This window comes from Acomys russatus, chromosome 24 (genome assembly GCF_903995435.1).
Source record: "Acomys russatus chromosome 24, mAcoRus1.1, whole genome shotgun sequence".
Classification (NCBI taxonomy): Eukaryota; Metazoa; Chordata; class Mammalia; order Rodentia; family Muridae; genus Acomys; species Acomys russatus.
In genome coordinates, this window is record NC_067160.1 from 41,103,900 (window position 1) to 41,128,227 (window position 24,328).

Genomic DNA, 24,328 nt, shown 5'->3' on the forward strand with positions numbered 1-24,328 from the left:
TTTCAGGCAGCCAGAATAAGCACTTGTCCAGAAAATGATTGTATTCAAATTTTGTTATTTTTGCAATAGTGTGATCCATCAACTTGCCTGACCAACACTTTTGTTAGTCACATACACACATATCTGTTCATTGATGTACTCTGTATTTACAATAACTCCCTATGTGCAAAGCTCAGTTTGCAGTCTGTGAGGTTTGTGGAGTCAGTTGGTGATACTCTACTTCTGCTTATTAAACTTGAGAGTTAAAATAAGTGCAGAAATAAATGTAAGGCAGAGCAAAAGAAAGCCAGTGATATGCTTTCCAGCATGCTCTGGAAACACTGAAAGAAGAGAAATTCATCCTGACCCAAAAGGCACAAAAACTTTCCTGATAAAGGTCAAGAATGTCACATGCAGGATCCCTAAAGCAGCGGCTCTTAATCTTTATTACAGTCCCTGTGTTGTGGTGACTCCAACCATAAAGTCATTTTTAATCCTACTTCATAAATATAATTTTAGTATGGTTTGGAATGTTTTCCAACGGTCTTAGGCAACCCATGTAAAAGTGTTCTTAGATCCTCAAAGGGTCATGACAAACAAGCTGAGAACCTCTGCCTTAACGTCAGGCAAGTAACATACAAGCTGGGCTGGTATGTTCTTCATCCCTGACCCTGGCTGCCCCCCCCCCCCTTGTAACAAGGCCATACAGTAAGCATGACTGTAAACATCAGCAGTGACTCGCCTTCAGCACCAAGGACAGCGCACAGCCATGCGCGGGATGTTCTGGAGCTCTAAGGTTAGAGTTAATGCACACAAGATGGTCCAAACGTATGGGTTTTCCTGAAATACTTGCAAATAGTAGCTTTTATATAAAATACCATGCCTCTTAATTGTTGACATGTAATTAAAGTGCTAATACACACTATGTTTACTAAAAGAGCAGGCCTGTTGTGTAGGTAGGGGTCAAACTGGGGAGTGAAAACAACAGACACTCACCTGTAAAGATCCTGTTCAGGCAGAAAAAAAGCTTTTCAAAATTTTCTTTACATAGTGATGGAAACTTTATCTGTAGACATCTCCATCTTGATGTGAAATCAAGAAACATTCTCCCAGAAGTTAATTTTTGGGTGACTTTTGTGCCAATCTTTAGTAATAAAATCACCAAACCAACTTTTCTCTTTCTGTTTTTTTTTTAATTATACATATAATGATATTACATTAAAATATGGGCAGTAAGCCTTGAAGAGACCTCTCTTAACTTTGTTCTATCTTAGCCAGTTTTTTGAGCTGCCTATGAATGTTGCACGCTTGCATTTCCAGGATTCCTGCAGAGGCAGGAGGGTACCAGGCTTGAGGTCAGAGAGCTACACATCAAGACCTTGTATTAAAAATACCAAAGCAGTTTCAGTGGTTAAGAGCATTTTCTGCTCCTGCAGAAGACATCAATCCGGGTTCCCAGCACCCAAGGGGACAGGGCCAGGGGCGGAGTGGAGGTCGGGGGCACTGAACATCTAGAACTCCAGCTCCAGAAGGTCCAAAGCCTGCCTCTAGCTTGTGTGGGTACTAGGCACAAGTGTGGTGCACATACTTACAGGCAGAAAACAATGTTAACTCATATAAAAAATTAAAAAAAAAAACTCAAAAGAATAACCCATAGGAAACCAAAAGATAAAACAGATTTGTTGTAGATAATTTAATGCTCTCTTTTGCGTCACTACCTTCCCTTAGGTACACTCTCTCTGGGTAAGTGAACAATCTCCAACTCAAACTAACTTTGACAGTAACAGTACTAAACTTGTCTATATTAACAGCTCATATGGAAAAAAGAAAAGCTGGAAATAGAAAATGACTTCTGTATTTATTTTGCATCTTTTTCCTATGCCAGGAACACATAGAATTCCACATTCACTCTTCAATATTATAGCAGTGAATAGGTTAGAATGGGTATATACATGAGTATGTACATTTTACGTTGGAATCTTTACATTTTTTTTTGTCATAACAAAGACAACCTACTCTTCCTTAATCAGTAAAGAGGCAAGAAAATGGAATATTAGGGCAATACCTCTGAGTCTTAGCCAACTAATTATATGATTTGCATCATCTAAAAACAAAACCCCAAAACTCCTCTGACTATAGCGTCTCCTTCAGATGGTCCTGGAATTAGCAGGTAAATGAGGTTTGATATCAGAAAATTAGCTGTCCCTCATGCCTTTGATAAGAATGGCTGCAATATCCCAAATCCTGATAGACAGCTAAGAGCCTTGCTTTTCCCGGATCTATAATCCTGAAGCAACATCTGGAATCTAGAATACTCTTCTGCTGGGAATTAATTATTTTTTATCTTATATGGTCCACTTAATCAAGTCTTAAATAAAACACCTGATAAAGATTGCTTAGAAACAAGCTCCATAATTTTAGATCCCTGTGCACTGGTCCTCCCCAGCTAATTTTGGCTTGGTAATTTCTGGATCTCCAACGGGAGGAGGGCTTAAGAACATAGATAACTTTTTGTGTGCAGCGCAACAATCTTCTACCATTCCAAAGACCAGAGTTAATGAGACACTCAGTTTAAATTTTTCTTTTCTCCTTACTGAAAAAGAGTGATGTTCTTCCATCAATCACTTATTTGCAGCTGCAGCACTGTTTTAACATATTAAGCATGCATATAGATACCTATAAATATGTGAATGTACACAAACACACATTTTCCATTTTCTTTCCTTAGATTCCCTTGATAGATTCAAGTCTAGATCATACTTGAGGAATTCAGTGGAAAAACAATCTCTAATGAGTAAAAATCATTTATATTATAACAGAGGAAATGAAGATAGGAATGATTTCTTAAGAGATCAAAAACCCTCTGAAGTGCATCACAATGATAGTTTTTATGTTTTTGCAAAGATAATGATGTACTATTTCATTTTGCCCACTTTCATTTCATTCCAGTCCATTTTCACCCTTGCAAGTAAGAAATTTCTTTCAAAAATTAAAACAAGTCTGTCTTCAACATCTAAAGCTCTGCAGTGGCTTCCATGCATCTTCACGGAGTTTGTATGGCTTGCAAGAGGCTGCCTCTGACTTTGCACTCCTCATATAATGTCTTATTCCTCCTATTCCAAAGTTCTAAAATTAAATTATACTGAAGTGCTGCTTCCTTGCAAGCCTATTAATACTTCACACTTCTGAGAATAGTCCTTACCATATATCCAGCCCTGACAGAAAAGGTCTCAGTTAGGTAATATCTGCTCATGTTGCTAGAACTGGCTTCATCTCATCTTCTCTAAGACGGTCACCCTGGGAAACCACACTGGAGTAGATGGTCCCTGTTTGATTTTTATTATTATAATTGCTCATTAAAATATTTACTGATGAGTGAAAGACACAAACACATGCCACTTTCCTATAAAGAATACCATGACAAATTTTTTATGTGCTAATGGTGAGAGTCTCTTAAGTGAACTATAACCTACAGTTTCTAGTAAAGATGGTTTAATAATAAAATCATGTTAAATATTTGTATAACACATTAATCTTTCTACATAAGAATTCTATGTACCATCAGGCAGGTGGGTACATGTCTGGTCTGAGGCAGAAGGATCATTAATGTCAGGACAGACTGGTCTACCAAAAAAAAGTTCGTACACATTATGCCAATTCATTATATATTTAATATATTGATATGAATATAATAAATATGTGTGATGTGTGATGTATGCTATTTAGAAATAGCTATATTAAAAATAGCTTTGTCATTTAATGAACATCTCATTGTGGCAATGCATTATTATAAAGATATATCTTATATTCTAAGAGACAGGTACTTTTGTTGTAAGTCACTGCCAGAACTAATAATATGCCTTGAGAATTAAGATTGCTATTCTTATGTGTACTCACACTGTTTGGTTAATGAATCTTTAAGAGAAAAATATAACAACAACCTTACTTGCTTTGCATTTCCTATGTAACCAACATTTACAACCTAAACTAGCACGTAGGTGTAATCTCACACTATGTGCTCTTCCATGCTGCTTGCCCAAGATTAAGGCATATATGTTTATATGTGTGTTATGTAACATTTGCTGAAAACAGAGAACAAAGGCTGAAAGCATCCTTATGAAATGAATATCCACCATAAATATTGTAACCTAAGCAGTGTACAGCTACTGCTTTGTAAACAACTCTATTTGTTATAGAGTTTGCTATGTGGGTCAGGCGGGGTGAGTTGGAACCAGTGACTTAATCCTTTGCAAAATTCTGTTAAAGATTTCTTTAGAGCATCATATTTCTTCCCCAGTCTGGTGCTTTCTGTGCTGTTCAATGAAACAGAGAGCAAAGTCCTTTGTTAGGGGCAGGCACATTCAGACCCATAGACACAGACAGACACAGGGACATGTTTACAAGACAGCCTTCAAACAGGCACAAACTGATATTCATGTTTCAGTCAGGACAGAATACACAGGGAGAGCAAATAGAGATTTCAAACCTGGCATCTCTCCTTGGTTAATTGAAACAGGAGAAATGCTTAGATTTTTTTCCTTAATGTGACACAAATGCATTATTGGAGACTTAGTTTATTATTAATGCATTCAAACTGACTGGAAGTCTTGATGGCCCACATAAGCATTATTGGTACTATACTATATCAGTTCCTAGGAGTTGACTCCAACCATTATAGCCAAGGTTTCTATTGAAAGCTTAGTCAGTTATTTATTTGTGTCCTCATAGAAGGTAAAACTTGAAAGAAAACTTTGGATATACCATAATATACCTTGATGCCAGTTAAGAATTAAGACTGCTATAAAAAAAATTAAGAAAAAAATAAGTTGAAAAAAAAAAAAAGAATTAAGACTGTTATCCTGCTGTGTACTCACCCTGCTTAGTTAACCTACCTTTAAGAGAAAGATATAACAACAACCTTACTTGCTTTGGATTTCCTATGTAACCAACATTTACAACCTAAACTAGTACATAGGTGTAATCTCACACTATGTGCTCTTTCCATGCTGGTTGGCCAAGATTAAGGCATATATGTTTACATGTGTGTTTATGTTTATATGCTGAAGATAAATGAAAAGCCTGGCCACCATTCATATGTGAATGTTGCTTTGGTCTCCCTGACTTTTTGTTTTATGTTTTAGGTATTTGTTGGGTTTTTTTGCATTTTTCCTTATTCCTCAGTATTCAGAATCAAAGGTGTGTGTGTGAGAGAGAGGGAGCGATAGATAGATAGTTGATAGATAGATAGATAGATAGATAGATAGATAGATAGATAGATAGGGAGATAGATGATACACAGATTGGATGATAGATAGATATATTGGTTGATTGATAGATCACAGATAAAGAGGGGGGAACACCTCTGGTGTCCTATACTATCACCTCCACCTTATTTCCAGGAGACAGTGTTGCTCACTGAATCTGTACTTGTCATTTTTTCCTAGCCCCAGAAATTCTTCCTTCTCTTACATCTACAGTGACCGGGTGAAAGGAGCACTTGTGGCTATGCCCAGCTTTTTACACTGGTATTGGGGACTTGAACTCGGATCTTCTGCCTACTCAGCTGGTGTTGCTCCAGTTCCCTTCCTCTTTCACCCCACTGCTGTGTCTCTATCTCTGCATAGGTTTGAAGAAATGGGGTCTTCTGAGGTTGCCCATGATGGCCTTAAGTTGCTGGCCTTAAATACGTCTTCTACTTGAGCCTCTCAAGTGGTAGCTAGGACTACAGGTATGTATCACCATGTATGGCTGAGAAGTAATTCAACTTTGCTAACCCTGGTTGGACTATAATTGCTATTGCTATTTATTAGTAATTGAAAGAGCTTATGGTTGGGCCTGACACATAACTCACACACAAAAAATAAAAACTGTTACATAAAGAAAAGATGTTGTTCACAGACTTTTTTCTTTTAATCCACCATCTGCATTTTAGTTTTAGTAAGCTAAAAGAAATCAAATATGTGAGCACCCACATATGTGTGTTCCTGAAATGTGTAAAAGAGACAAGAGGCTAACGCAGCTCATTTCGTCATCTACCCTTCAGGGTAATGATTTGGCACTCACTCTGTGCCAGGAACCATGTGTTTTGCATGGTGTAAGACATTTGGCAGGGTACAGAGAGCACAAAGAGTTTGCACTGAGATTTGTGAGAATCAAATTATTAAATAGTATATTAGTCTGTCATTTAACTCTTAAAACGCTAGACTAGTCTCTTCTACTCCTAACAAGGTGCTCACGTCTTTCTGCTTTCATGTGCATTTTGATGCACAAATACTCACTTATTGCTTAAAAATCCTTTAATTTCTTATCTGGAAGTCTCAGTTGTCTACTATTCCTTTTTTCTAATGAAGCTGTATATTCCAATCAATAGTTACTCTTCTGCATGTTTAAATCTTATAAATAATTATTAAGAACATACCATATGCAAGTATTAAATATTTCAAGATTTCATTTGCAAAATCTTAAAGCTTATAAAGTGAACACTGCTATCATCTTAACTTGCTGAGTAGATAAAATAAGTTATACTGAAAAGTGAATTCTATCAGTTAAATTATGCTAAAATGTAATTTTCATAATATGAAACTATATAATATACTCTAACAATTTAGAATATATATTAGGTACTTATATTAACATAAAATATTAATTAATATTCCATTGTATAATATGTAAATCACATAATTAATACAATTTAGATTTTTTTTCTTTATTTGTTATTGAAGGTATTGTACCATGTAAGTGAAGGTACACACGGTTGGCACGTATGTGGTGCTCAGAAGGCAGCCTTCATGTGAGTTCTGGGAACCAAATTCAGGTCTTGTGCCTTGCACAACAAGTGCGTCTGTCCTCTTGCTAGGCTCCATTATTAAATTATTACTGCACATTCTCTGCATCTCACAAGAAAGGTCCTTCCTCTTGAGCACGTGAGGGCCCTGAGCACACGGTAGCAAAGCTAATGTCTCGTCTCAGATACACCTAAACTTCATTTCCTAGAAAATGTACAGACTGTTAGCCAGTGTGTTACACATAGAAGTGATCTTGCCACTTGGAGGTAAAGTATTTGAGAAATTGTTGCACTGTTCATACCCTTTATTCCACTCCTGTGGCTGGACGCACCAAAGCCTTAGGATGTGAAAGTCAAAGGGCCCAATCCTGAGTCATGGGCACCTAACCTCTGCATGGATACAGAAGGTTAACCTCTAGGTATAGTATAAGCAAGAAATAAACACTGGGTATTGTGCAGAGGTTTATGATTCTGATTTTATTAAATAAGAGCTAGTCTGCTTAACTAACATACAAAAAGTGGTGCATACACAATAATTTCCAATGAACTTTTAGCTATTCAGTTTTGTTCTTTTGATTGTTGTTGGTGTGGTTTTGAGACAGGTGGCTCTTTTTTTTTTTTTTTTTCCGATTTAAATGCACTTTATTTTTAGACAACCTACAGAACATGTTTTTTGTGGTAACCTGGAACTTTCAATTCTCCTGCTTTACCTCCACAATGGCGGAATTACAAGCATGCACTCTGCTGTTTCTCATCATCTAAGCTAATTCATTGTGGGTCATGTGAACATGCATTTCCCTCTCACAAGTTTCTTATGAACTGTTTTCAGTGCTTGTGAAATGTGAGGAGGGAGGGAGGGAGGCAAAGGAGGAAGGAAGGAAGGAAGGAAAGAAAGAAAGAAAGAAAGAAAGAAAGAAAGAAAGAAAGAAAGAAAAAGAGTTATGCATCAGAATCAAAGGCAACAGATTAGAAAGCATTGCGTCATCTGCAGATTAAATTAGGAAATACTGTGGATTAGCAATTTTAAACTCACTCTCTGGCACTTTCTTTATAGCCTTTTCTATAGAGCTGTAAAAGCAAACTCTTTCTTCACCCATACTCTGTGGCTGTCCCTTCAGAGGCAGTGAGTCATGAGCCGGAATCTACTGGGCTTTTCTGGGAAAGGCTTAGTACTTCGCATAAAAGGGACACATGAGACATATGAGCCTGCCCTATCGTCCGTGCTTTCTTAATGCCTTGAACAGAAGTGGGTCTGGGACAACCGTGTTATGGCTATGATGTGGAATGTCAGAGAACGCCAGTCTGTCAGTCAGATGTGCTTCTCCATGCAGCTCAGCAGCCTCGGGCCACTGCTCTCCTGTGGCAAGCAAAAGGATGTGCTGTGCTTGGGCTTGTCTTTCATTATATCTGCAAATCTTAATATTTGGCTGAGGAACACTTAAGACTAGGCAGACAGTGAGAGGGTAGAATGTGAAAGTATTTGGTTCAAATGTTGGTAAGGCCAGAAGGCTCAGCACAGTGTCATGTGAGTAAATGTTAGCACTTGGGAGGAAGACATGCAAATCCCTGGGCTGCTTCTCAAGCATCAGGAAGAAAGAAAGAAAAAAAAAAGAATAGAAGAAAGAAGCAAAAGAGAAAAAAGAAAGAAAGAAACCTATGATTAAGGCAGATATCTAGAGCTGAGCCCTAAGGCTGGCAGGAAGGTGAAGCTCATGACCTTGAGATGCAGGCTGATGTCAAAGTGCTGTGGGCACATCGTATTAACTATTGATTTTTCATTGTGGCACAAGCCAGAGCTTTTAATTGGCAGCAATGGCTGAGTTGAGGGGCAGCGTTAAACTCACTGGAGACAGTGGAGGTTAAGGGGATACATCTGTATGTTGTTGTTATAGAAAATAAATGTTAGTAGAAACAAGTAGCAGACTAAGAAAATCAGAGATATATGGAAATTTAGAGTTTCAGAAAGATGAAACAATCATGTAGCTCCAAGAATAGATGAAAATCTTTCTTCAAACTGATGTCTTCTGAGATGTGGTGGCCTTCTCTGTCATTTCTTATCGACTCTGCTTCATTTTCCTCAACTTCGCCACCCAAATATCAGACCTTCCTCTTGCTAAGGAAAGCACTTCTACATCTTACACTCATCACACAAATCAAAGTTATGGTATCAGCTGTTCATCTATGAATTAATTTCCTCTTCGCTACCAAATGAAAATTTAATATTCTACTTTTCCTTAAAATTAATTTTATACCACCTACAATCCAATTAGACAGGTCCAGGTGACAATAGAAAATGGAGATGGGGCTTTAAAAAGCATTTCACAGAAGATACCCAAGGAATACAGCACATTTGTGAAGGATTCTGAACTCAAGAGCAATCCGGGAACTGAATAGTTGATACCAGGGCTGGCAAGAGCATTTGTTGTGAGGTGCACAGAGCAACAGATGCTCTCATACATGCTGCTCAAAGTATACACCAAATTTACATAAGTACATAAGAATGTGGCTACGGCTGATTACGGCTAAACCAGCACACAACTTATGATCCAGAGAACCTACTTCTAAGAAACAGACTTATCAGCAATATGATGGAGGCTTACCCTAATTATTTGTAATAGCAGCTAAAGTAGTATGTATTGTGACAGCCATCACGTGGAAAAAATAGCTAACTATCTGCTCTGACGCAAATGGAAACACTGTGCTGTATTTCCTGTCAATGTTTTACTGAAATGGAAGTGTAAACAAGCAAGGCCTCTACTGAATAGGTGAATTAATCTTACAATCTAGTAATAAGCCAAGCACAAAATGTCTATCTATGCCCACACTATGTACTTCAAGTAAAGCGCCAAACTGGACAATGTGGCATATAGTGGTCAAGTTAGGAGAATTTTGGAATGGGAGTTGTATCTTCTAAATATGGGTATATCCTCCAAATTCACAAACCTTTAAATAATGCTAACTGTGTCAGCATTAAGAATGGGGGCAATGGGTGGTAATTAAGGGTTACTCACTAATGAATGGAATTAGTGCACACACATGCACATGCACACACGCGCACGCGCGCGCACACGCACACACACACACAAGCCTAATTATATAAACACAGTATGCTCAATTTGTTTAGTGTTGCTCTTGTGTACATGATTTCAGGACTAACCACTTGGTATAATCAACTAATGGGCTCATCCCTGAAAATGGGCATTTCTCCTGTTCTTAGCATTATTTAGTTGTCTGTAGTCCTTTGTCCATAGTGGGGGCCCCCTTGAGATTCCTTTCTTCCACATTAGCACATTTTTTCTAAACTAGAGAAGTGATAGTAGGGGTGCCCAGCCCCAGTTGGTACAACACAACTCTTACAGCCAAGGCTCAGAGCACTGTGCATGAAAGGGCAAATGATTAGGAGCCAGAGGACCAGAAAATCTGCTGTGAGAAAGTGTCTCCTAGAAGTGACAAGGAAGGTACATCTATGAATATAACCATATTACTAACAAACCAGGAGAGTGATACACTCATGCTTAAATGAATTACAAGCTACAACATAACTCCTAAAGTCAGCTACTTATGATTTGCTCTGCTGTAGGTATATGTGCAATTTTTAAAATATGTTTCAAAATTTGTGTCTCCATTTCTGCACAGCGTGACTTTGAAATGTTCACTTCAGGATTTTGAAGTTTTTACTTCATAATTCACTCACTCTGTGCACTGTCTTTTTCAGCGACTATAATGCTTAATTTCTGGAAACTTTCCTCTCTCTTTTTCCTTCACTTATTCAGCCCTAACAGATAGTTTTAAGTCCCCTTCCCTCTTAGGGCTGTCAGTTTCTTTCTTGATTGGCACCTTTAATTTCCTCCCTGTCTCTTTCTTTAGCTTTATACTCACAGGCTGCCCAGGAGAGTTACATAAGTCTAATTTTAAATTAGCCTAATTTTTCAACTCCAGTTGAGAATGAGAGTAATTGTACAGCAAGAGGGTAAACATTTGTTAAAATAAATTTGATAATGGGTAAATCTAAGTCAACCGTATCGCTGGTTCGTTCCCTCGGCATCATTCCGTTTAGATTGGAACTGCTCATTTTTCCATTCATCTGTTTGACTGAATGTGCCAGGAGAGTTTGACTCTATAGACATGTTAAATGAATGACAGCCTGTGGCACATTCAGAGAGTCGTTTCAGCAACTCAATCGCTTAACAAGAATTAATTATAAAACCTAGTCAACATATGTATGTTTCAAGATTTTTAAATTTTTTATTTATATTTTGAGTGTGTACGTATCTTGCCTGCATGTATTTATATGTATTCCATGTATACCTGGTGCCTTGGAGGCTAAAAGAAGACACTGAATCCATGGAACTGGAGTTACAGATGGCTGCAAGCTGCCACGTGAGTGTTGAGAAGCAAGCTTGGGTGCTCTGCAACAGCAGCAAGTGCTGTTAAATGAGATGCAAGCTCCCTATCACCCTTATTTTAACTTTTAATGGGAAATAAAGTCAATATTTGAGACATTTTCCATAGTTTCACATTCACTGAAGAGAGTAGAAGTAAGGAGGGACTGATGCTTGATGGCAGAACGTGTGGCAGCCATGACATCCTTCAAGGACCACATTGTCTACTCTGAGTGCAGGAGGGAGATGTTGCTGTTATGAACTAGCGTGTTTGAAACAGAAGCCCAGAGAAGCCAAGTCACTTGCTGGGGATCAGATAACACGGCAAGCACCCAGCCAGTGTGTGGACCCCAACAGGGAGGGTTGCCCAGCTCACGACCCTTGTTCTGTGTCCTTTGTCTTGTGTCTATGAAGGTTAATGAGACATGCTTGCATACTAAGGGAACATGGATGCTGATTACTTGCAGAACGTTTTTAAAACACAAGTTTTATTGGCCTCCCTTTATTTTGGTGCTTAAGATTTAATATCTGAATTAAGAAGACATTATCTTTATATCTTTCATAATGCACCACTTTCACAGCTATCCATCAAATCAGCTGGAAGTTCTGCTTGGAATTTCCTAGAGACCACTGAAGACGGTGCTAAACTTCTTTTCATTAGTTCCATTCATTACCTTCAATAACTGCATATATTAGCTAGATCTCACATATATAGTAATCCTGTAACTTATTAATGTTCAGAATAAAATTCAATGTCACATTTTTTAATACAAGTCTTGATTGCATAATCAAACAGGACTGCTACATAGTATTTTAAATACAATGTATGACTATTGAATTTTTCTCCCAATTCATTTCTTTCTTATAGGCCAAAATTATTTTTTAAAAATCTTAAATTACTTACTTAAACACATAGGGATATGATATGCAGGAAAAATAATTTAATTTTGAATTAATAATATGCAAAGGGACAAATACTTTTGCTATAGGTAGTATTATAAAGCTAGAAGATTGCTAGAAATAAAATGTCATCCTTAAAGTCACTGGGCTAAAACTACCTTTGATAACTCCACATGAGCTACCAATAGAGACTATATTTCTCATCTATAAGTGTGTAGCTTTACGTGAGTGTTGGTTTACATTTAGAATGAGTTACAATATGACAATGTACTGAAGTGGGATTTTTAAGTCTTTGCATGTCCTGAAGACCCTTAATATTTTATCCCCTTCTGCTGTCTGAAGCCGCATCCTGTGTGCAAACCTTGCTTATCCTGGACTCTAGGTGGCCCCATGAAGACTCCATTACTGGGAGCGAGTCTGCATCATCATTGTCAAGCAAACATGGCTTTAACTACATCAGCCATAACAATAATAAATAATTTCTTAAAATTTAAGACTTGATCAGCTGGTAGTGCATGCCTTGAATCCCAGCCCTTGTGAGGCCAAGGCAGGTGGATCTTTAAATTCCAGTCTAGCCTAATCAACAGAGCAAGTTCCAGGAAAGTCAGGGCTACACAAAGAGAAACCATCTTAAAAAACCAAAAGAACAAACAAATAAAAACTATGTTGTGTTCTTCCTAAAGAAAAAGACTCCCAGAGTTCCTGGAAGGGGAAGTCTGGTGGCACTCAGAGGAAGGATAGCAGGCTGCCAAGAAGAGACTTGATACTCTATGAGCATATACAGGGGGAGGAGGTTCCCCTCAGTCACAGTCATAGGGGAGGGGAGGAGGGGGAAAGCAGGAGGGAGGCAGGAATGGGAGGATACAAGGGATAAGATAACAATTTAGATGTAATATGAATAAATTAATAAAATATTTTTTAAAAGAAAAGAAAAAGACTCCCAGAATAACATAAAGCACACATCAGAAAGCGAAGGTGGAGCACTCGAGCAGAGTGCTTCCTTGGAATGTGGCAAGGAGGGAAGAGGACAGTACCTTTGCTTGTCCGGCTTTTGTTATGGCAGGCATGTCAAAGAGCTGTCCAGTGTAGAAATGCAGTCCACTGAACAGGATCACCGCAATCGAGTCTCCTTCCTCCTCGATTACTTCAAGTATGTCCTCCATCCTTAAGGTCTCTTCCCCCTACGTCAAATTCAGCGCAAGTTACATGGTAATACATGGGTCACTCCATTCCCACAAGTGTCTTTCCTACATAAGGCAATGAAAGGTAATTGTGCTTCCCAGTATCCCATGCCAGTGTCTTTCAAAAACTCTGGCAAAAGAGCAGCACTGGGATACATTCTGTTACTAAGAAATAAAAAGTCAATGCTAACGAGATTCACTTAAGTGCCATTCTGCAAATCCTGCTTGCCCCTTCCTAGTTCAGTTTTCAATTAATGTTTGCTAATTGCAAAGCTGTCAATAGTTTTCCCATTATCGCTGTCCAATACAAAAGATGAAGGAGTCCATAACATATTTTCACAGCAAACCTGGAGATTCACATGGCACTTAATGAATTGGTGCTTTTCCCAAGGAAAACGCACTCACATTTTTCTACTGCGTTTTGCCAAAGCGATGTTTCAATTAAAGTTTAATCCTTTTCTAGATAATATAAAGATAAAGACAAACTTGAAGAAAACAGATCAAAATAAAGAATCAAGGACAAAATCTAACATCCATCTCACAACTAATGACTGAAAATTGTCAACAAAGTGAGGTTCAGTCTTGAAAAAGTAGCGAGCTGTAAAAGATCCTTCAAGCAGGAACGATCTGCTTATGGAGAACAGGTCTATTGTGCCTATAACTGTGCACAAGTCTTCTCTTGTAATGAATAGGACATAAAATTGGGACCAGCGCATGCTTAGTTGCTTTGTTATCATGCAGAAATCACCTTAAAACAAGCTTCTATAATTCTTCTATTTAAGTTTTCACATTTCTTTCTATTGGCCAAGTTCCACATTGGAGAACTTGTATGGATGGGTAGGTGTGTGTGTGTGTGATATTGAAATCTGTTTTATTAGAAGTACGCTTTTTACACATAAGGAAAAGAACTTAGTAATAATAAGAAAAATTCTACTTAGGAAACTGGCGACTTAAAACACTTTTAAAATTCTAATACAGTTTGACAACCACAATTTAGAAACCAGACTAAAGAGAGTACCACAGAAACTAACGCATAGTTCATTTGTCTGAAGAATCACCATGATCCAGATAAGAAATAAAGGTTCCAGTGAGAATAAGCTCCCATTCATGCTGACTTGAAGCTGTCTAGTAATGCAACAGACTGAGTAGACTCAGAAGATAAAAGGCTGGTCATCTGTAACCCTGAATCTTGGGAACTATCAATTTTTATAGCACATATGAAAACAGATACTTCTAATAGATGTGAGAATCTTTTATCATTAATCCTGCATGTTAGTTAATAACACACTGAAATCCCAGACTCTTCAACTTATTAGCTTTAGAAAATTTACTGTATTTTAAATACAAGAAAAATTTTTATTCTTCACAAAGGAACATAAAAGACAGTCTCTATACAATTTCACAATGATCACTAGTCTTTGATTTTAATGGGACCCATCAGCAGCTACATTTGCAATTTAAAGTGGCATACTCAATTTGTCATCCCCTTTCCACCTACTTGACCACTACAGACTCCATGCTATAAGAAGAAAAAAAATCTTGCCATGTATCTAGCTTTTTGAAAATTAAAATAAATACACTTCCATTTACTCTTTATTTAAACAAAAGGATCCAACAGTAACAAGTGCACAGGTCTATTATGTTTTCTTGAGAATTACATCAAAGCCATGAAGATAATAAAGTTTTGAGAAAAGGGAAAGGAAATAAATGAACACTAAATAGAAGTATGGTGACTTTTTTTCTCAGTTACCTCTCTTGGCTCTATCATCCGCATACTTTTCCCAACATCAAGTCCATGAAGTTGAATCTGTGACTCAATAGCATACTGAAAAAGAAAGAAAATGTATTCATTAAATTAAGCCCAAAGGCATAGCAGTACATTAAAGACTCTGCTCTGAAAAAAAACAAAACAATGAAACATTGCATTATAATAAACCATATGTCAAAAGTAGAGTGAATGGCTACCTCAGAGACGTCCTTCTTAATGTGACTGAGAAGGAATTGGGACACTTGTTAAAGGTGATCAAAAGTGCAAAGTAGCTTTTAGAGCTAAGGAGAGTTTTACAGTATAACTCACCCAGTGTAAGTCACAACTGGTGCTTGTGAAATAACCAAAGTTAGGAGTATGAAGTGCCGGGCTTGGGTAAGAACAAAAACAGCTCAGCATAGGAAGAGTCAGGCAGCAAAGAGACCACATTTAAAACTCCGTGGAGAAGATAAGACACACACTGGGTCAAATAACTAAGAGGGGCTTAAATTGTCTTCAAGAGAGCAAGGTTTTAATCTTTATTAGAGCAAAATAATCATTTATTGGCTTAATAGAATTACATGCTTTAAAATCACAATACATAGTATAGAATAATCAAAGGGTAGGTGTCAAGTTTCTTTAAAACTAGGAGAAAAGGTTTCAGCTGTGTGTGGATCTGGGAGAATCATTATTTGAGTGAAACACAAAAACAATCCTTTAATCTTCGCTGTGTGCTGGGGTTAATTTATATGTCCGTTTTGCTGTATGTGTTCGCATGCAGGTACAGAAGCCATTGGACAATGTCAAGCTGTGCTCCTGGATCACTCTATAACTCACTTTTGAGACAGGGCCTCTCATTGAGCCTGGAACTTACTGACCAGATGGATAGGCTGTCCAGTAAGCTCCAAGTATCCTCTTGCCTCTCTTGTCTCCTGTGCTGAGACTGCAGACCCACAAAGCAACATTCAGCTTCCTTTGTGGGTGGTAGGTATTCCAATTTAAGTCCTTATACCTATGGACCAAGCTCTTCACTGACTTAGGCACCTCCCCGCATCAGCATTTTGTAATCTTTTAATATTTTTCATAGAAAGCAATCAATAAGTATCGCTAATGTGCTATGACAAAGAAGTGGTGCAAATACAAGTTCATGTGACAACAATGTTGCTAAAGGGTTAAGCAGTAGAGTTTGTATTGATTTGATTTCATAAAGTAAAACAGCAACAGGAATTAATAAAACATTTCTAACCACACTTGATTTAGGCAGCAATTTGCTCAATATCTTTAAAAAGACTAATAAATCAATGTCCCCATTCAGTCCTTTCTTCTCTGAACACATGCTTTACTTGAACAAAGGAAATAAATCTACTGTGTAGAAAAAAAAATCCTTAAATCAAATGCACTTGACAGATCTTTTTTCGTCAGCTTACTTGGAAATGACTAGCAAATAAACATTCGAGTCAGGGAAATGATATGTCCCTCTAGGAAGAGTAGAAAGAACATAAATATAATTTGAAGAAATCCTTACATGATCAGAAGGGAAGGCCTTGGCTTCTAGAAGAATTTTGTGTCGCTTTTGTGTAGGCTTAAAGAATGATAACTACAACGAAACAGAGTTATTGAGAAGCATTAACACAGAATTTACTCATTTGCTCCTTTATGCCACCCTTCCATTTTTATAAGCTCCAACATTTTAAAGACATTAATTAACTAAACATGTGAGATATCTGACAGAGGTACCTTTTCAATTAGCCTAGTTTCCAATGAATTATGAAGAGGGTGAAGATATTGGCTCATTATGTTTTATCAATGGAAAACAAACTCAGAGGAAACATGTGAAGCAGATAAAAACAAATTCTAAAGCTTTAACTAAACGCTAATTGAAAATTTATCTTCTTAAGCATTTAAAGGTAATTTCTCTAGAGTGAGATTGAAAGAGCATGTTCTAGGCAAGTCTTATTTACATATTTCACATTGTCAATTTGGTTCCCCGTTATCACCTTCCACTCATCTGGTTGCTTGCTTTATGGCATTTTGGTTTAGGTCCAGCTAAATGTGCCTTGGCCCTATCATGAAACGCTCATCCATTTTGGAGGCACCAGCTGGAAGTAGTCTGTTTGTTCACTGGCCATTTCATTTCTCCCTGGACAATAAGCCTGGCCCCGGTTCAATACAGATGACAACACCTGTCAGCGGGATGTTCATCATTAGCCAGGGTGCTAAATTAATTTTCATATATTACCTTATTGAGTTCTACACATCTAGGAGGAAGATATTGCTATCTTCGTTATTACAAAGGGAGATACTAAATCTCAGAGACACTGAAAAGTTTGACCAAGATTAAAGAGACACTAAGTAACTTAGATGGGAGTTACAATGAAGGATGTATGTATGAGCTTTTACACATGATTCAAAACAAACTCTTGCGTGTTTACATCAGACTATAACATTTACTTTGTTGTTGTTTTCCCCTGTGTATGAATAAACCCCAAAGGCACTTAGCCTGTGGTATTTGCCATGCAGTTCTTTTGTCTTGATAACTATTATCAACCATCCTGTGATAAAAACGACACATGTTTGGCAGAGTTGACTTCTGCTACCAAACATGCATTTTAGTTTGATGATACAACTAACTTTTCTTTTCCAGAATAAGGGGGAAAACAGAAAAGCCTGTTTTCTTCAGCTCAGTGTTTGCCAATAAGTGTTCTTACGGAGCAATTTCCTCCTTCAAGTACTATTAGTAGTTTCCTTCTGCTGTGCTATAAGAACTCACTACGGTAAAGGTCTTTGTAAGAGGCAACTCTTTACTGTTTAAGAAGGAGCATGAGATCACGGTCTATCATTTCTTGATGAAAATAATCTCACATGTGTTCATGGAACAAATAACTTACCAGAGGTTTATAAAATTGAGGTAGAAACATATCAGACTATGCAAATGGGAGAAGTCAAAACACAGATGGGAAAGAAATCTTACCAGTAGAAGATGCAAATTAACCGTCAAAGCATTCATTAGAACTATTTCTTTCTCATGGGCTCCTGTAAAATAATCATTAAAACATACATCATACTTGATGGTTTTTTTAGTTAGTTTGGAGTGTAGTTGAAAAACAAGGTTGGAGCTATACTCAATCATATCAATGTTTTTAGAAATAAGGGCATGCTGCTGTGTCATTATAAAAAATGGAGGTTTTCCCATCTGATCCATTTATCACATTATATCTGGCCTTATATACATGTATACAGAGATAAAAATTGTGCTCCTCCTTTTGATGTTATAAATTAAATAAGGAAACCAAAATAATAATCGTTTTCTCTGACCTGAAAACTCAGAAAGATTTATCCTATTATCAGTTTGCAAATCCCCAAAGAGTACTTTTTATGTGAAAATGAACCTAAAATGATATTAAGATCAAGCATCTCTTTAAAACCTGTTGTACACAATATCAAACTAACATTCACCTTTAGTTAGGGAATTCAGCCCTGCCAAACATATTTCACTATTATCACAGTGAGATTGGTCACAGTTGTCAAGACAAAGGAGCTGCATGGCAAAATATCACAGCTTAACTACCTTTATGATGTACTCATACACAGGGGGAGAAGGGCAATATAAATGTGTACTGTCTGATGAAAACATATGCAAAATCCACCGAGGGACCTCATACTGGAACGGGAAGTAGATGGGAGACAGAGCTGACACGTGTACCTTGACAACTCAGAGAGCTCTCACACCTTGTGTGGTCCAACTTTCCAGATGTTTCTTAAAAACAGAAACACAGCTAGAACTATTTTTGGGGAATTACTTCCTCCCAAAACCTGAGGAAAATATCTATCACAAAGTTCATAAAGCTGTTAGAGAAAATGTACGTTAGAGAAAATATAGTGGTCTTACATTGTTTACTTAAAGGAATACCTGTTGTAGAGTTCCCTTTAGAAACACAGAAGCCAGTGGAATATTAGGTTTAATAAATTCCGGACTAAGTTTGCTTGGAGTGAGGCCATTGGAAATGAGTGTTTAACTAATGAATTCATATATGAAGATGGCCATTCAAGGAGGAGTCTGTATTTGTCCTTTGGTCAAAAACAACTTGGTTTGCTAAATGGATCTCTTTACTTGTTGTACAATTAGTGATGAAGTGGTGGGCATAAAGAGATATACCTGGCCATCTTAAGGGAGAACAGATCTGAAGTAAAGACATAGTAAGTAGACATCATAAGCTTTTATCACATATAATGCCATATGCCTTCACTTCCACAAAAGTACCTTTTGGAAAATGGTATTAAAATGAATGTTATCAACTTTATCCTAGCTGGATTTTTTTTTTAACTGTTCCTTCTTAAATAAAACTCTATCCTATAGCATTTGTCTTGATCAAATGATTGATTCTCTATTATTTATAAGTATTGTGGAAACCACTTATTAGAAGTTTTAATGCAGAACGTAGAAGAAAAAAAGAACGAAACAAAGGCATATTGTAAGAAAGCAGAATTTATGGGGAAAGCATTGAAAAACAAATAAAAATGGTAAGAAAACAAAATAGTTGTTAGATGAAAATAAAGAAATGGAAGAGGTTAGTGGCAAGCTTTGATAGAGAAACTCGGATATTTATTTTTGCTTAACCTTATATATATAGATTTAAACTACCACTCTCTGGCAACTTTTGGTCTGTCACACAGTACACTATTTATTTTAGAAGACCTATAATGCTTCTGGCATGGGCAAGTACTGATACCACAAACATGTTCACCAAGGTATAATGGTCTGAGTTAATTTCACGGCATTTCTCCCTCACTGTCAAGCGTGTGCTCACTCTTAAGCCACCTCTTTAAAAATACTCTCTGGCTGGTTTGAGTGATTATTAACACCCAGTGCTATATCCCAACTTTGACCTCTACAGATGGAATTCACCAGATCACAGCACCAAATGCCATCCTAACCTGGTGCTGAGCCCAGTTCAAAGACAGGGTTCATTTATTTAACATTGCATACCTAGATATATACAGGAGCGGTGCTAGTGTTAAAGTCTTAAAACACACTACCAGAAATGTTTGCTGTGAGTATAACTAAAGGCACTTAAGAGGAAATTATTCTTAACATCAGAGCAATGCCAGCTGAACTGATTTTTAGCTTATTTTCAAAAGAAAGCTTTCCTAATTGACCTCATGGGTTCAAGATGTACCTCTGAAAACAACACTGCTCTACAATATTTCAATATTATCTAAGAGATTGAATTGTTCAAGTTAAATGAACCTCTTTCAAGTTTCCTCTCCTTGTTCCCTTTCTTGTCCTAAGAGCCTTCTCTGAATTAATGAGGAAACATCGTGACCCAAAATTATTCAGAACACATCTTTTGTTAAGCTTCCTGAAAGCTGAAGATTTGGAGGGCTATTCCCCTTAGGGGACAACCTGTGATTTTCCTTTGATAAATGTCAAAGTTGGAGTTTCTTCATCTGAGGTGAGTGTTTCCTGCTTGTTTGTTTGTTTGTTTGTTTATTTGCAACTTAATGCAAGGACTACCCTCTTGTATTGAAGCCTGGCAAGGTAACATTTATGGAGCCATTTCTATACATTCATACTTTGTAATTGCAGAACTATTTAAATGGCCACACGTGGAAGTCTAAGGTAGGCTGAACCATTACAGAGTCTGGTCAGGAAGTGCACCGACACTTTGAAATCTGCGATTGTATTATTTCATACAGCATTTTTAGCAACCAGAGAAGGAATCTATTGTGGGTTCCCTTCATTATGTCACTATGAAAACTGATATCTAAATGGAACTAACCAAAAGTCTCACAAATAAGAATAACTTTTTCCTCAGAATTGCATTTGAAGGCACTGTGTATAAGGCATTCCCCATTAACCAAATATGAGAGACCCAACTTCATAACCAATTTCCTTCTTTGTCTCTCTAATCCCAGTACAATTTCAAAGTTTTTTTTCAGCTGAGAAGCATAAGTCCCTATGCTGCTTACCGTCTGGTAAGGCAGTCCACTTGGACTGTCATAGCATCGTCTTTCTACTTTATTAAGCAGATGCAAATGCTATTGTGCATTTGATGTCAGGACTGTAATTAGACAAAGTCCCAAGGAACATTTTTAGTTCACAGATTTCTATGGCCTATAGAGATGGCCAGTGTATGAAGGAGGGTCTGCAGCAGTTGAGGCAGATCACCTGGGGATCATTGCTCCTCTGATGGTCAACCACAAGTTTCATAAAGCAGGTATGTCCATATGACATTTTTATAAGCTCAAAAACTTATAAAGCTCAAAAAGCATCTAGCCCATGGTGATTATGTGTCCAAGGGAAGGAGACTTAATAATAATCTTAATGATGTTCTCTACCACATCTATTTCTAGCATCTTGCTAATATGACATTAATTATAAGGGAAAGTTACTCCATGTTCCGTGGGTTGTGGAACTGTTGGTTGTTGGCTCTATATAAACTGTTTTATTAGTAGTTTTTCTTCATATCCAAAATTGGAATTTTCTTATGTCTGAATAAATATGGCTCTTCACTGTCTCTTTCTCTTCCTGTTGATTCTAGAGCCATCAATGTGTACACAGAACTGTCACCTCTCTGTTGTTACGGTGTTATGAAGAATCTTATGCTAAATTAAAGGCTATGCTTTCAAGTAAGTTTAAAATCCACCAATGCCCAGAATAAGACATATCTGTCTACTCATGACATACGTAGATAACAATTAAGGAAAAGTAATTTGACTTTCCTATACTTCACCATTATTTTAATTATTTCATGATATTTAAGTCATATCTTCTGGAGACCATTTAAGTTTCTTATGATACAATATTAGGTCAAGTCAAAACAAAGGCCATGGGACGAGATGCATGGAATGTGTCATCTCGCCTACTACCTCCTGTGTAGGCACCGACAGGATACTGAGTCCCACAGAACTCAAATCCCAGCTTCTGCATTGGAGAAGATGCCTGAGTGCTGAGGCCATGAGGCGCTTGATAAGGCCCCATGGCAACACTGCCATATGGCCCTGAGCTTCCTTGCTGCTATCCTGGGGTTTACCCTTTAAAATAAGCTGTTTAGAATACAGAAAGTGTGACTTATGCTCTGTGAACCACTGTCTTGTTATCACAACCAAGGTGTCAGTTGTGGAAATCCCAATATATAGACAGACAGCTCAAAGTAGGGGCCTATGTCAGGTGTCACAAGTTGGGGCAGCAGAAGGAGATCACACTCTTAACCTATGGAATATGGATTACCTCTCGGAAGCTGCTGTCAGGATTTAATCAAATGATTGTTAACGTAGTCTCAATGTCAGACTGATTGCCAGCATTAGAAACGCATCCAAACATGAGGTACATGGCACCGTATAGCATTTGCAAACTAGATAAAATTTCACAAAGCAGAGTTCAATTAACGTAGGTTCTTCAAATTTAAAAAGGTTTAGGCATTTTCTTCTTTTCTATGCAAGCTGAATATCTATCGTCTTTTTTATTCCCCTAATAGCGTTAAAAGGTGACTGCTTTGGAATTTTTCCTATCTTTATGTGACATATATGTATTTATTGAGCAATGAAATACTTGCACATTTAATGAGCTGCAATAGCTCTATAAACTTTTAAATAGTCAAAGTAAAATTATGTAGAGTTTATTGGCTTTATAAATAAATTTCACTAGATAATATCATATTACGACTTTCCTGGCCTCACTCTCCTTTTGAGGATGATAAATACCAAACACAAAATAACCAGGTGAGAATGCAGTTGTTATCTGAAAAAAATCTTAGTACAAACACACACACAGACACACACACAAACACACACACATAGACACACACAAACACACACGCACAAACACACAAACACACACACACACACATACACACACCAGCTCCTTGTGAAGGCTTCTTAATGCAGACCTCACTCTGAGCAGTTTCTTCTGTGGGCCCCAAAGTAGCACTTGCAAATTTCTGAGCCCTTTCACAGCAGCTATGAAACCTTTGGTCTGTGGAGACACATTTGCTTATACTGTTCCTGTCATCATTCTGTGCCACTGGAGGTGGTATTTTCAGTGTGCACTGAGTTTTTAGATCCCATAACGCAGCCACATTAAACCAATAGAAATTTGCACACCAGGAACTCCATAAAATTAAAAACTAAGGTTATTTTTGCTTTCGTTTTTTTTTTTTTTTTTTTTTTTTTTTGATTCAGAGTTTAACATTTGTAGTACATAACACAGCAATGTAGTTTACAATGTAAAAGATGATCATTAAGCAGAGGATGTGGTTTACAGTAAGGTGATTCCACCGAGTTGCTGGGCGAGGGAATGGTTTGAATCTTTAGGTTTAAAGCACAGAGAAGGCACAGTCTCCAGGTGCTCTGACTGCTGTCAAGGGCATGCTTACACTTACATGCTGTGAATTAAGTGTGTCTCCACAAGGTTATATGCGGAAGCCCTCATGCTCTGTGTTAATTAAGAATAACTGAGGTCATTGTGGTGAGGTCTTAATCCCACTGAGGGAAAGTGTGAAATTGACTTGTGCAAGCCAGGAAGAGATCCTGGTGGGTCCCATTGGCTCTTGGCCTCAGTGAGAAAATAAGTTTCTTTTAAAAGCAGGCCAGTCTTGGACATTTGGCAGCCTGGGCTGACGGGTATGCATGTCATCCCTCTTTCTGGACCTGGTTTCTCGCGGCTTTCTAAGCCTCAGTCTTCTCTGGCAGCCTGATATAGGAGACACCTGGAGGCCACAGACAGGAGTAATAGGAACCGGCCATTTGGCGACTGTGCATAGAGTCTTCCATTAGATCTCCCCTTTATTCCTTTCTTCATACATACTCCCCATGTGATGGACTTGGTAATTTCCAAACCTTTGAAAGATAATTACCATGGTAGTGCAAGGGCTGCCATTTGTTTGTTTTTTCCATTAGCAGATTAAAATTTGGCTTGCTATGTATTTATTGGTACAAAAGCAATTAGCAGTTGTCTCCCTGCTAACAGACTCCCCCAGATGGCATGGACATCATTTGTTTTGCCTTTCTATGTTGTCCATTGAGAGTTTACATAGTTTTTCAAATTCCCTAAAGAATTTCTAAGTGAGAGTTCAGATAAGAGCTATTTCCGTGCATATGTCTGGTACTTTGTCAACTAAAACCTTAGTTGCTATGGTAGCAAGGGTCACAGTGATGAGTTCTGGGCTTCCTTGTGTTTTAGTGGTTGTATGCAAATGAGTTTTGTCTTGTGGCCAGGATAGAACCAGGTATAATTTTTTGTCTTCATTTATTCCTCACTACAGCTGACTCCTCCACTCTGAAATTACTTCTCGTCTATGTTGATTAAATCTTCTAGTAATTTGTCCAGAATCAAATAAGAGAAAAAAAGAGATAT

At 37.6% G+C, this 24,328-nt stretch overlaps 1 protein-coding gene across 1 annotated transcript in view; it reads right to left on the minus strand.

Moving 5' to 3' along the window:
- The window catches only part of Kynu (kynureninase), a 118,550-nt gene that overhangs the window by 62,665 nt on the left and 31,557 nt on the right, over window positions 1–24,328 (minus strand). Inside the window, exons 4-7 of the mRNA XM_051166171.1 lie at window positions 17,945–18,006; window positions 16,499–16,570; window positions 14,977–15,051; window positions 13,080–13,226 (exon numbers count right to left, since the gene is read on the minus strand). Of these exons, the coding sequence (XP_051022128.1) occupies window positions 13,080–13,226; window positions 14,977–15,051; window positions 16,499–16,570; window positions 17,945–18,006 (356 nt within the window). The remainder of the gene's footprint in view (window positions 1–13,079; window positions 13,227–14,976; window positions 15,052–16,498; window positions 16,571–17,944; window positions 18,007–24,328) is intronic.